The sequence below is a fragment of the Typopeltis vanoorti genome, chromosome 24, assembly GCF_054136105.1.
Source record: "Typopeltis vanoorti isolate ZY-2024b chromosome 24, IOZ_Tvanoo_1.0, whole genome shotgun sequence".
NCBI lineage: Eukaryota > Metazoa > Arthropoda > Arachnida > Uropygi > Thelyphonidae > Typopeltis > Typopeltis vanoorti.
In genome coordinates, this window is record NC_143572.1 from 67,051,162 (window position 1) to 67,064,499 (window position 13,338).

Here is a 13,338-nt window from a genome sequence, read left to right on the forward strand (position 1 = left end):
CTGTAAACTAAAATATACACACAATATTAAAAAAAAATGAAAGCATTTGAGAACACAGGAATCCAACCTTGGAGATTCAATGGCAAGCTCTGAAGAAAACATTAATGCTTATGATTCAGCCAGAGAAGCATGTGGTGAGGTTGTGTGCAAGGATAAAAAAATCATGGTGGACACAGGAAGTTAAAGAGGCAGTAAAGGAAAAGGAGAAAGCATGTCAAAAGTTCCTGGCAAATAAGTCAGCTTGTGCTCTTAGATAATACAGAGACAGATGTAAGAAAGCTAAACACTATGTAAAACTAGCTAAACAAAAGTCATGGGAAGACTTTGGTAAAAACATAGAAAATAAATATCAAGAAGGTGGCATGATATTCTGGAGGTTGTTGAAGAAGCTCAGAAATGGAGGAAAGAGTGCTTTAAAAAGAAAAAGATATCCTTGAAGTATGGAGTAATTACTTCGAAAAATTGCAAAATGAAACTAGCAGTGATGACAGCACAGTGATAAAAAACACAGACCAGGCATGCAACCAGGAATACATATCCATACCTGAAGTAGAAAAAGCCATCAAAGGCCTGAAATGTGGAAAGGCAACAAAAGTAGATGATATTCAACCAGAAATGCTCAAGTAAGGGGATATAAAAAAGACTTACAGTGGCTGCACTGCATAGTTCTGAGGGCATGGACAGAGGGACAAATTCAAGATGATTGGAGTAGAGCTCTTAGTACCCATATATAACAAGGAAAATAAAACTGAATGTGAGAATTACAGCAGTATTTCTCTGTATTTTTTTATGCCAGTATACTTGAGAAACGGTTGAGAAGAATTGTGGAAGAAAAGCTTGGTGAAGAACAAGCTGGATTCAGGCCAAATAGAGGCTGTCAGGATCAGATCTTCACTTTACGACAAATAGTCGAGAAAGCATGGGAATGTAACAAAGATCTGTATTTAAGTTTTGTTGATCTGGAAAAGGCATATGACAAGGTGCCAAGAGAGAAGCTATTCAATACGCTCCAGTTATATGGTGTCAATGGGGCATTATATCAAGCAATACTTAGTCTTTATTTGAGTTGTAAGTCAGCAGTTAGAATTGAAGGAAGTACAGGAAGATGGTTTAATGTTAAATCTGGTGTGAGACAAGGATGTACATTATCCCCTCTGTTATTCATTATCTATATGGATCACATTATGAAGGAAAGTGGTATTACACATGATATCAAAATTGGAGATGTTAATGTCAGCTCTTTGCTTTATGCGGATGATGTTATACTTCTAAATAAATCCGCTACAAGTCTGCAAGATTCTCTAACTAAATTGAATAACTGTTGTAATAGATATGGTATGAAGGTCAGCATTAAAAAGACAAAGACAATGAAAATAGGCAGAATCATTGAAAATGTCAACTGTGTTGTGAATGGAGAACCTGTGGAACAAGTAAAACATTTCAGCTACTTAGGCATGATTTTTAGTGAAGATGATAAATTAAATATAGAAATAGACAACAGAATCAGCAAAGCTGGTATGGTGGGAAGTCAATTGAATAAATTCATATGGAATAAGAGAGAAATTAGTCAGAACGCTAAGTTATCTGTATACAAGACAGTGTTCAAGCCAGTTTTAACTTATGGATCTGAGAGCTGGGTCAGAAGTAAAACACTTGACCCAAGACTAGAGACCACAGATATGAGAGTCCTGAGAAAGATTAGAGGTGTGAACAGATGGCATCAATGGCAATATCATATTAAAAACGAGGATATTAGGAAAGAACTTGACAATGTCAGCATCCAGGAATACGTTAGCAGAGCTAATCTCAGGTGGTATGGTCACTTAAACAGAATGGGTGAAGAAAGATTAGCAAAACAAGTGTCCTCTGCCAGGTTGGCAGCAAAACGACCCAGAGGAAGACCAAGATATAGTTGGATTGATAAGGTACAAAGTACCTTAGACAATAGAAATATAAGATCTGATAATGTTGGAGTCTTGACAAGTAACAGACTGATTTGGAGGAAAATTGTAGATAGGAAGCTAGTAATGATGTAATTTTTTTCATGTAGTACTATCATATCCTGTACACCCCTTGAGGGTACATGGCAGGAATTTGATGACGATGATGATTAACACAGCAGCACAGCCAACAGAGGTGTTAGTTCTTGAACCATCAGTATAGGTGGGTAAGAAATTGGCATGTGTTGCTCTGTGTGCATTAAACAATTGCAGGTAAATGGATGACGGGATATAAGATTTCTGTAGCTGACAAAGTGACAGATTGCAGGATGGTGTGCAAACCTTCCATGGAGGAATGCTTAATGTTTAGTGTGGCTAATGTTGTCAACATTTATATTAACAGCTTGCACAGTTCCTTTAATACGAATACCAAAAGGATGTATAGCAGTTTGATGTTTGTGATATTGAGCTTCCCAATGCAGAGAGAAGATACTATTCCATGTAGAGTGATCTGGGAGAGATTTTATTTTTAGGGCATAATTAAGAGACAACTGTTTCTGTCGAAGTGATAAAGCCAGTTCATTTCCTTCAACATAGAGACTTTGAGTGAGGGGGGAAATGCACCAGTAGCTATCAGAATACCCTGATGATGGATGGAATCCAACATTCATAGGTTACTCTGTTTTGCCGAACCATACTTGGGACCCATAATCCAGCTTTGAACGTATAAGTACATGATAAAGATGGAGCAATGAAGCTCGATCAGCATCCCACTCAGTAGAGGATAAAGTGTGAAGGAGGTTCAAAGTTCTTTTGCACTTTTCTCTTAGTTGATGAATGTGTGCTAGAAATGCGAGTTTTCTGTCAAAGATGAGTCCCAAGAACTTGATTTCTGTAGCTATTGGAATAACAGTATGTCCTATTCTTAGTTCAGGATCTGGGTGATGAGTGCGTTTTCAACAGAAGTGTATACAGACACTTTTTTCTGTTGAAAATCTAAATCCATTATTAAGAGCCCACAGAGAGACATGATCAATTGCTTGCTGAAGTTGCCTTTCAATTACCCTCATGTTATGCGAGTGACAGTAAATTGTAAAGTCATCAACATATAGAGCATTTTCTACAGTGGGAGGAAGCTGTTCAATAATTGCGTTAATTTTAATAGCAAAAAGGGTTACACTTAAGACAAAGCCTTGGGGAACATCTTGTTCTTGATGATATGGTCGAGATAGTGTACTTCCCATTCTGACTTGGAAAGTTTGTGTGCACAGAAAGTTTTTAATAAATATAGGGAGGTGTCCTTTGAGACCTAGGTCACAGAGGTCTTTTAATATGCCATATCTCCAGGCTGTATCATAAGCTTTTTCGATGTAAAAAAAAAAAAAAAAAAAAAAAAAAAAAAAAAAAAAAAAAAACTGAGATAAGATGTTCTTGCTTCAGAAATGCATCTCTTATACAAGTTTCTAACCGAACTAAATGGTCTAAAGTTGATCGATGTCTACGGAAACCTCATTGTGTATTGGCGAGAAGACTGTTGCCTTCTAAATACCAGAGAAGTCTGGCATTAACCATTTTCTCTAGTGTCTTACAAAGACAGCTGGTCAGAGCAATGGGTCAATAATTATTTGCTTGTGTTGGATCTTTTCCTGGTTTTGGGATAGCAATGACAATTGACTTATGCCAAGAATTTGGAAACTCTTCCTCTGCAAGTATTCTATTGTAAAATAAGAGAAGAAGTTTCATAGAAGATGATGGTAGATAGGTCCTACTGCACTAGAGTGAGATTGTAGGAGAGCTCTTTTTATAGTTCCTCCTTGACAAATGGCTGAAGAATGTTGGTAAAAAAAATTAAGCCTTTGTTTCTCTTGCTGCTCTTTCAGTATTAAAAATTCTAGAGAATATGAAGCTGTTGCTGAGATTCCACCCCCCCCCCCCCCCACCCCCCCCCCCCCCCACCCCCCCCCCCCCCCACCCCCCCCCCCCCCCACCCCCCCCCCCCCCCACCCCCCCCCCCCCCCACCCCCCCCCCCCCCCACCCCCCCCCCCCCCCACCCCCCCCCCCCCCCACCCCCCCCCCCCCCCACCCCCCCCCCCCCCCACCCCCCCCCCCCCCCACCCCCCCCCCCCCCCACCCCCCCCCCCCCCCACCCCCCCCCCCCCCCACCCCCCCCCCCCCCCACCCCCCCCCCCCCCCACCCCCCCCCCCCCCCACCCCCCCCCCCCCCCACCCCCCCCCCCCCCCACCCCCCCCCCCCCCCACCCCCCCCCCCCCCCACCCCCCCCCCCCCCCACCCCCCCCCCCCCCCACCCCCCCCCCCCCCCACCCCCCCCCCCCCCCACCCCCCCCCCCCCCCACCCCCCCCCCCCCCCACCCCCCCCCCCCCCCACCCCCCCCCCCCCCCACCCCCCCCCCCCCCCAAAAGATAAGGTAGCATGATCACTTATACATGAAGATAAAAGATTTCTACATATAAGCCTTGAGAATATGTCTGGAAATATGATGACAACAAAATACTTTTACTTGGCCTAATTTTTAAAAGACAATAAACAGAAAAAAAAAAATTAAAACAGCACTTACAGAAAGACTGATCAAAAGCACACAGGACAGATTTTCCTGTAGTGAAATTAAAATACATGCAAATTACTTGTATGCCACTATTACCAGCAATCCTATCATTGTCTGATGCACCTCTGTTTGGGAATGGCCTGCAGCAACTGTGTCATATTCAGCTGAAAAATACTCTCAATTAACAGTTCAGCCTGAAGAAGCACATCATTCCCATGGTGGCAGAGCACTTTCTCACAGTGAAGAAACACAGCACATCTGTGAGGGTGTATTTGATAATCAGCATCATAAAGGTGAATGATTCCACAGGTTGATGTGGAAGACCTGATGTATCAGATTCTCCACATCAAAGTAAGCAATCGGCATTACCTTGAGAGAAAAACCATTCAAATATTTTGGGTCATTTCAATACTTTCTCTGAACGCCTGTAGTTACATTTTAAGCACTTTTTGTAGTCATCTTGGCCATCTGCTGCAAAACTTCAATAAAAAAACTTTATGCACATATGTTGCACTATAACACATCTATTTCACAATACAATGAAAGGAAAAATTATACTTGTGTTTATGATCAGTTCATTCACAAATGAATTAGTAAATGCATCAAATTGACACCATTAGTTCTGGTAGCTAGCATTTAAGAGATGTCAAATATCCTACATAGTTACCACTTCAACAGTATGACTAATTTTCCTTAAAATAAATTCTGACCAGATATTTTCGATCAGTCCTCTTAGAATAAGAATATTTTATAACACTACTACAATCAGAAATTTTTACAACATTTACCTGTTCCATGTATATCCTCACAAAGAGGATTTATCTCAATCATTACAGCATCATACTTAAGGAAAGCTTCATACAATTTTGTTATGAGCTGAGCTGCCTGCAAAACAATTGGCCTTTTAATTCACTAAATCAAATTCTGAAAAGTGAAGTTTAACATAATATAAGAACCAAGACATCTGTGTTCATTACAATGAAAGCCATACTAATTATATACATAATTTAAAATTGTTACATATAATTCAAATATACGCTTGAAGACCTGACTCCAAATACTCAAGAAAAAGGCCAAAAATGCTTTGAAAAATTTTGTCAAGTGACTGTGATAATTCAAAACTTTTTTTTCCTAATTTATTATATAATTTTAAGATTTTATATATTTATAGAGCTATTCATATTGCAAAACCAGAGGATGGATAAAATAATAATTTATGTGAATACTGGAGGGGGGGGGGAGGAGGAGGAGTTTGTGTGTGTGTGTGCACATGCGTATACAACAGCTTAAAACAGATGAGCAACACAAGGCCCACATGTAATACTTTTATGAAAGTGAAAAATTATTAGCATTGATGTTGAAAAAAATATTGCCAACCAATACAAAAATAAAAAATAATAACAACATGAATCTTTCAGGAAAAGAGAAATTACTTTTAATACTTTTATGACTCATGAAAACTGCCAGAGGTAGTGCAAAATGACTTTTATAGACTTCCTAAAAAAGTGTGTTTTTATTTATATTTTTATTCCAAATGTTTAGATCTCCCTTCCATCTATAAAAAAGGGAATAGAGCTGAATGTGACAATTAGAGGAATTTCTCTACTAAGTGTTCCAGGTAAGATTTTTACAAATGAACTTGATAAAAGGCTAAGAAAAATTGTGGAAGAGAAACTTGGAGAAGAACAAGCTGGATTCAGGGTAAATAAAAGTTCAAGATCAGATTTTCACTTTACAAAAAACAGTCGAGAAATGGGAATATAACAAGATTCAGTACTTAAGTTTCATAGATCTGAAAAAAAGTAGGCAACAACAGAGAAAAGATTTTCACAATTTTATAGCTATATGGTGTAAATGGGACATTATATCAAGTAATACTTAGTCTATACTTAAGCTGTAAGTTGGCAGTTAGAACTGAAGGGAGCATAGGAAGATCATTTGATGTTGGTACAAGGCAAGGATGCACACTATGTTCACTCTTATTTATTATCTATCACATTATGAAAGAAAGTGGCATTAAACCTGATATTATAATCCGAGCAAACTCAGCTCTTTGTTGTATGCATATAATGTACTCAACATACAAATTGTCACATACAAAAATATTTTGGGAAAATTTGGAGAAAAGACCAAAGCTAATAATAATGACAAATACTTGTTGGATTTCTACTCAGGACATGGACTAATTATTACTAGCACCATGTTTCAACATAAAAATGTGCACAAATTCACATGGAGAGAAGATGCATGGAATAAGAAAAGTCTCATTGACTATGTTATTGTTCATAATGATGTTTTCTCTCTTGTGCAGGACAGTAGAATGTACAGGGGATTTGAAATTGGAAGTGATCACCATTTAGACTTGAGCAGGATAAAATTAAATTTCATATTGAAAAGAATGACATGTAAAAAAGTTTTAAAGCGAATAAAAGTTAAGCAGCTCTCAGATATGAACTGTAAACTAAAATATACACACAATATTAAAAAAAAATGAAAGCATTTGAGAACACAGGAATCCAACCTTGGAGATTCAATGGCAAGCTCTGAAGAAAACATTAATGCTTATGATTCAGCCAGAGAAGCATGTGGTGAGGTTGTGTGCAAGGATAAAAAAATCATGGTGGACACAGGAAGTTAAAGAGGCAGTAAAGGAAAAGGAGAAAGCATGTCAAAAGTTCCTGGCAAATAAGTCAGCTTGTGCTCTTAGATAATACAGAGACAGATGTAAGAAAGCTAAACACTATGTAAAACTAGCTAAACAAAAGTCATGGGAAGACTTTGGTAAAAACATAGAAAATAAATATCAAGAAGGTGGCATGATATTCTGGAGGTTGTTGAAGAAGCTCAGAAATGGAGGAAAGAGTGCTTTAAAAAGAAAAAGATATCCTTGAAGTATGGAGTAATTACTTCGAAAAATTGCAAAATGAAACTAGCAGTGATGACAGCACAGTGATAAAAAACACAGACCAGGCATGCAACCAGGAATACATATCCATACCTGAAGTAGAAAAAGCCATCAAAGGCCTGAAATGTGGAAAGGCAACAAAAGTAGATGATATTCAACCAGAAATGCTCAAGTAAGGGGATATAAAAAAGACTTACAGTGGCTGCACTGCATAGTTCTGAGGGCATGGACAGAGGGACAAATTCAAGATGATTGGAGTAGAGCTCTTAGTACCCATATATAACAAGGAAAATAAAACTGAATGTGAGAATTACAGCAGTATTTCTCTGTATTTTTTTATGCCAGTATACTTGAGAAACGGTTGAGAAGAATTGTGGAAGAAAAGCTTGGTGAAGAACAAGCTGGATTCAGGCCAAATAGAGGCTGTCAGGATCAGATCTTCACTTTACGACAAATAGTCGAGAAAGCATGGGAATGTAACAAAGATCTGTATTTAAGTTTTGTTGATCTGGAAAAGGCATATGACAAGGTGCCAAGAGAGAAGCTATTCAATACGCTCCAGTTATATGGTGTCAATGGGGCATTATATCAAGCAATACTTAGTCTTTATTTGAGTTGTAAGTCAGCAGTTAGAATTGAAGGAAGTACAGGAAGATGGTTTAATGTTAAATCTGGTGTGAGACAAGGATGTACATTATCCCCTCTGTTATTCATTATCTATATGGATCACATTATGAAGGAAAGTGGTATTACACATGATATCAAAATTGGAGATGTTAATGTCAGCTCTTTGCTTTATGCGGATGATGTTATACTTCTAAATAAATCCGCTACAAGTCTGCAAGATTCTCTAACTAAATTGAATAACTGTTGTAATAGATATGGTATGAAGGTCAGCATTAAAAAGACAAAGACAATGAAAATAGGCAGAATCATTGAAAATGTCAACTGTGTTGTGAATGGAGAACCTGTGGAACAAGTAAAACATTTCAGCTACTTAGGCATGATTTTTAGTGAAGATGATAAATTAAATATAGAAATAGACAACAGAATCAGCAAAGCTGGTATGGTGGGAAGTCAATTGAATAAATTCATATGGAATAAGAGAGAAATTAGTCAGAACGCTAAGTTATCTGTATACAAGACAGTGTTCAAGCCAGTTTTAACTTATGGATCTGAGAGCTGGGTCAGAAGTAAAACACTTGACCCAAGACTAGAGACCACAGATATGAGAGTCCTGAGAAAGATTAGAGGTGTGAACAGATGGCATCAATGGCAATATCATATTAAAAACGAGGATATTAGGAAAGAACTTGACAATGTCAGCATCCAGGAATACGTTAGCAGAGCTAATCTCAGGTGGTATGGTCACTTAAACAGAATGGGTGAAGAAAGATTAGCAAAACAAGTGTCCTCTGCCAGGTTGGCAGCAAAACGACCCAGAGGAAGACCAAGATATAGTTGGATTGATAAGGTACAAAGTACCTTAGACAATAGAAATATAAGATCTGATAATGTTGGAGTCTTGACAAGTAACAGACTGATTTGGAGGAAAATTGTAGATAGGAAGCTAGTAATGATGTAATTTTTTTCATGTAGTACTATCATATCCTGTACACCCCTTGAGGGTACATGGCAGGAATTTGATGACGATGATGATTAACACAGCAGCACAGCCAACAGAGGTGTTAGTTCTTGAACCATCAGTATAGGTGGGTAAGAAATTGGCATGTGTTGCTCTGTGTGCATTAAACAATTGCAGGTAAATGGATGACGGGATATAAGATTTCTGTAGCTGACAAAGTGACAGATTGCAGGATGGTGTGCAAACCTTCCATGGAGGAATGCTTAATGTTTAGTGTGGCTAATGTTGTCAACATTTATATTAACAGCTTGCACAGTTCCTTTAATACGAATACCAAAAGGATGTATAGCAGTTTGATGTTTGTGATATTGAGCTTCCCAATGCAGAGAGAAGATACTATTCCATGTAGAGTGATCTGGGAGAGATTTTATTTTTAGGGCATAATTAAGAGACAACTGTTTCTGTCGAAGTGATAAAGCCAGTTCATTTCCTTCAACATAGAGACTTTGAGTGAGGGGGGAAATGCACCAGTAGCTATCAGAATACCCTGATGATGGATGGAATCCAACATTCATAGGTTACTCTGTTTTGCCGAACCATACTTGGGACCCATAATCCAGCTTTGAACGTATAAGTACATGATAAAGATGGAGCAATGAAGCTCGATCAGCATCCCACTCAGTAGAGGATAAAGTGTGAAGGAGGTTCAAAGTTCTTTTGCACTTTTCTCTTAGTTGATGAATGTGTGCTAGAAATGCGAGTTTTCTGTCAAAGATGAGTCCCAAGAACTTGATTTCTGTAGCTATTGGAATAACAGTATGTCCTATTCTTAGTTCAGGATCTGGGTGATGAGTGCGTTTTCAACAGAAGTGTATACAGACACTTTTTTCTGTTGAAAATCTAAATCCATTATTAAGAGCCCACAGAGAGACATGATCAATTGCTTGCTGAAGTTGCCTTTCAATTACCCTCATGTTATGCGAGTGACAGTAAATTGTAAAGTCATCAACATATAGAGCATTTTCTACAGTGGGAGGAAGCTGTTCAATAATTGCGTTAATTTTAATAGCAAAAAGGGTTACACTTAAGACAAAGCCTTGGGGAACATCTTGTTCTTGATGATATGGTCGAGATAGTGTACTTCCCATTCTGACTTGGAAAGTTTGTGTGCACAGAAAGTTTTTAATAAATATAGGGAGGTGTCCTTTGAGACCTAGGTCACAGAGGTCTTTTAATATGCCATATCTCCAGGCTGTATCATAAGCTTTTTCGATGTAAAAAAAAAAAAAAAAAAAAAAAAAAAAAAAACTGAGATAAGATGTTCTTGCTTCAGAAATGCATCTCTTATACAAGTTTCTAACCGAACTAAATGGTCTAAAGTTGATCGATGTCTACGGAAACCTCATTGTGTATTGGCGAGAAGACTGTTGCCTTCTAAATACCAGAGAAGTCTGGCATTAACCATTTTCTCTAGTGTCTTACAAAGACAGCTGGTCAGAGCAATGGGTCAATAATTATTTGCTTGTGTTGGATCTTTTCCTGGTTTTGGGATAGCAATGACAATTGACTTATGCCAAGAATTTGGAAACTCTTCCTCTGCAAGTATTCTATTGTAAAATAAGAGAAGAAGTTTCATAGAAGATGATGGTAGATAGGTCCTACTGCACTAGAGTGAGATTGTAGGAGAGCTCTTTTTATAGTTCCTCCTTGACAAATGGCTGAAGAATGTTGGTAAAAAAAATTAAGCCTTTGTTTCTCTTGCTGCTCTTTCAGTATTAAAAATTCTAGAGAATATGAAGCTGTTGCTGAGATTTTAGCAAAAGTTTCTCCCAAAGTATCTGCAATAGCTTTGGGATCAGCCAGAATACCTCCATTATAGTCTAAGGTGGACAGACAATGTGTACTATATCTGCCTTTCATTTTCCGAATTTTATCCCATACAATTTTTTGGACTGTTCATTTGATTAATTGATGTAGTAAATTGGATCCATTATTGTTTTTGACTCTGATGGCTTACATAATGTGCTTTGGCTCAAGCATGCTTGAAAGTTATTAAATTTGATGTGGTGGGGTATCTACGAAATATGCTCCATGCTCCGTGTTGATCTTTTTTGGCTGCCTGACATTCTGGGTTCCACCAAGGCTTTGGATAGACTGGGAATCGAGATGATGTTTTTAGGATGGAGGTTGTTGCTGCCTGGACAATGCATTCTGTTATATATTTTACAGCTTCATTGATAGCTGTTTGACTGATGGCATCAGCATTAAATTTTGCAAGATGAGAGAAAGTGTTCCAGTCAGCCTGGTCCATTTTCCATATAGGTATCCGTATGGGTGAACATGGTTCCTGTGAAGACATTGTACAAAGGATAGGAAAATGATCACTTCCATATATGTTCTCTTCAACGTCCCACATGAGCAGTGGAAGAATGGAAGAGGAACAGATTGTAAGATCAATTGCAGAATATGAGCGGGCAGGCATATGAAAGAAAGTAATGAGTTTATTATTTAGAAGGGAAAGGTTATTATTATCAAGAATTTTTTCAATGATTCGACCTCATCTATTAGTGTTGGCACTACCCCATAGAGTATTGTGACCGTTAAAGTCACCCATCAAAAGCATGGGTTCAGGCAGTTGCAAGATAAGGTTATTATTATTATTATTATTACGGGTATCTCCATGGAGTCAGTAGACTCATCGCGGGAGACCCAAACTAGCAAAACAATATCTGTCATATCTCTTCTTGAATTCATTTACAGATGAAGAGCTCACAACAAAGTCAGGCAATGAATTCCACTCATTCACCACCCTCCAGGCAAAAAACCTTGTTCTGACACCTTTGTTAACCACACTCTTCTTTAATTTCCAGAGATGACCTCTTGTTCTTCCATCACTATCACACAGCTGAAACATTTCCCCTGCATCAATCCTATAAAAACCTTTTAGTAATTTGAATGTTTCTATCATATCCCCTCTTCTTCGCCTATCAACCAATCTCTGCAATCCACAAGCTCTCAATCTATCAACGTAGGGAACATTTTTTATATCACTCACCAACTTGGTCACTCTTCTCTGAACCCTCTCCACAGCCTCCTCATCTCCAAGGAATCCAGGTGACCAGACCTGAGCACAGTAATCCAAATGTGGAAGTATCAATGCTTTATAAAGGGGAATAATAACCTCTTTATCTCTGGATGTCAGTGTGTTCCTCAACAACCAAGTAATCCTATGTGCAATCTTGGACACCTTAGCAATGTGTCCTCTGAACTTCATCTCCTTATCTACCAATACCCCTAAGTCCCTAGCCTCATCAATCTCTTGGAGTACCTTTCCATCTATGTAGTACACAGCTGGTAATCTTTTAATCCCAAAATGCAAGACTTTACACTTTTCCACATTGAACTGACATCCATTTTCTTTTGCCCATTTTACCAGCTTATTTAAATCCTCCTGCAAACTTTCAACATCAGCTTGATTTTTTATTGCACTACACAACTTTGCATCATCAGCAAACAACTGAATATCTCCCTTTAAGCCGTTTCCTATATCATTTATATACAAATTAAACAACATTGGCCCAAGCACAGAGCCCTGAGGCACACCACTGGTCACCTGCCTCATTCTGGACTCGGCTCCTCCATACACCACCTTATGGTATCTCTCCCTGAGCCATTCTCCTATCCATATCACCAATTTAATATCCATTCCCATCTGCTCCAATTTGCGTAACAGTGTTCTATGGGGTATCCTGTCAAAAGCCTTAGCAAAATCCAGAAGTACCACTGTGTAGCCAGTTCCTTTGTCCAACTCTGATGTTATTCTATTATGGATAGTTAATAGATTGCTAAGGCAGGATCTACCTTTAACAAAACCATGTTGGCCTCTATAGAGTATCATATCCTGATCCACCCATTCTTGAATTTTGTCTTTAACCAACTTTTCCAATACTTTTACCACTACTCCTGAGATGGTGATTGGTCTGTAATTCAATACTGCAGTTTTAGAGCCACCCTTATGCAAAGGAACCACTTTGCCTAACTTCCACTCCCTAGGGACCATACCAGAGTTCAAACTTAAATTAAATATCCAGGTAAGAGGGGTTGACAATTCATTTGCACATTCACGCAACACCCGAGCTGATATTCCATCTAAGCCTACCGCAGTGTTTGCATTTAAGTTTCGCAATATATTTAATACCTCTGATTCTTTAGCTTCAATTCTCACATTAGGTATTGCTATAGGTATAGAGATATCCTCACTTGGGTGATAGACTTTTGAGAAATGATCACTCAGTAACTCGACTATTACATCTGATTTTGTCACCTCAATACCATCAGCACC

The 13,338-nt window shown here is 38.5% G+C and overlaps 1 protein-coding gene across 1 annotated transcript in view; it reads right to left on the minus strand.

Moving 5' to 3' along the window:
• LOC150093365 (succinate--CoA ligase [ADP-forming] subunit beta, mitochondrial-like) overlaps nt 1-13,338 on the minus strand; it is a 257,429-nt gene that overhangs the window by 115,857 nt on the left and 128,234 nt on the right. The window contains exon 6 of the mRNA XM_090414021.1: nt 5,295-5,391. Within this exon, the coding sequence (XP_090270147.1) occupies nt 5,295-5,391 (97 nt within the window). The remainder of the gene's footprint in view (nt 1-5,294; nt 5,392-13,338) is intronic.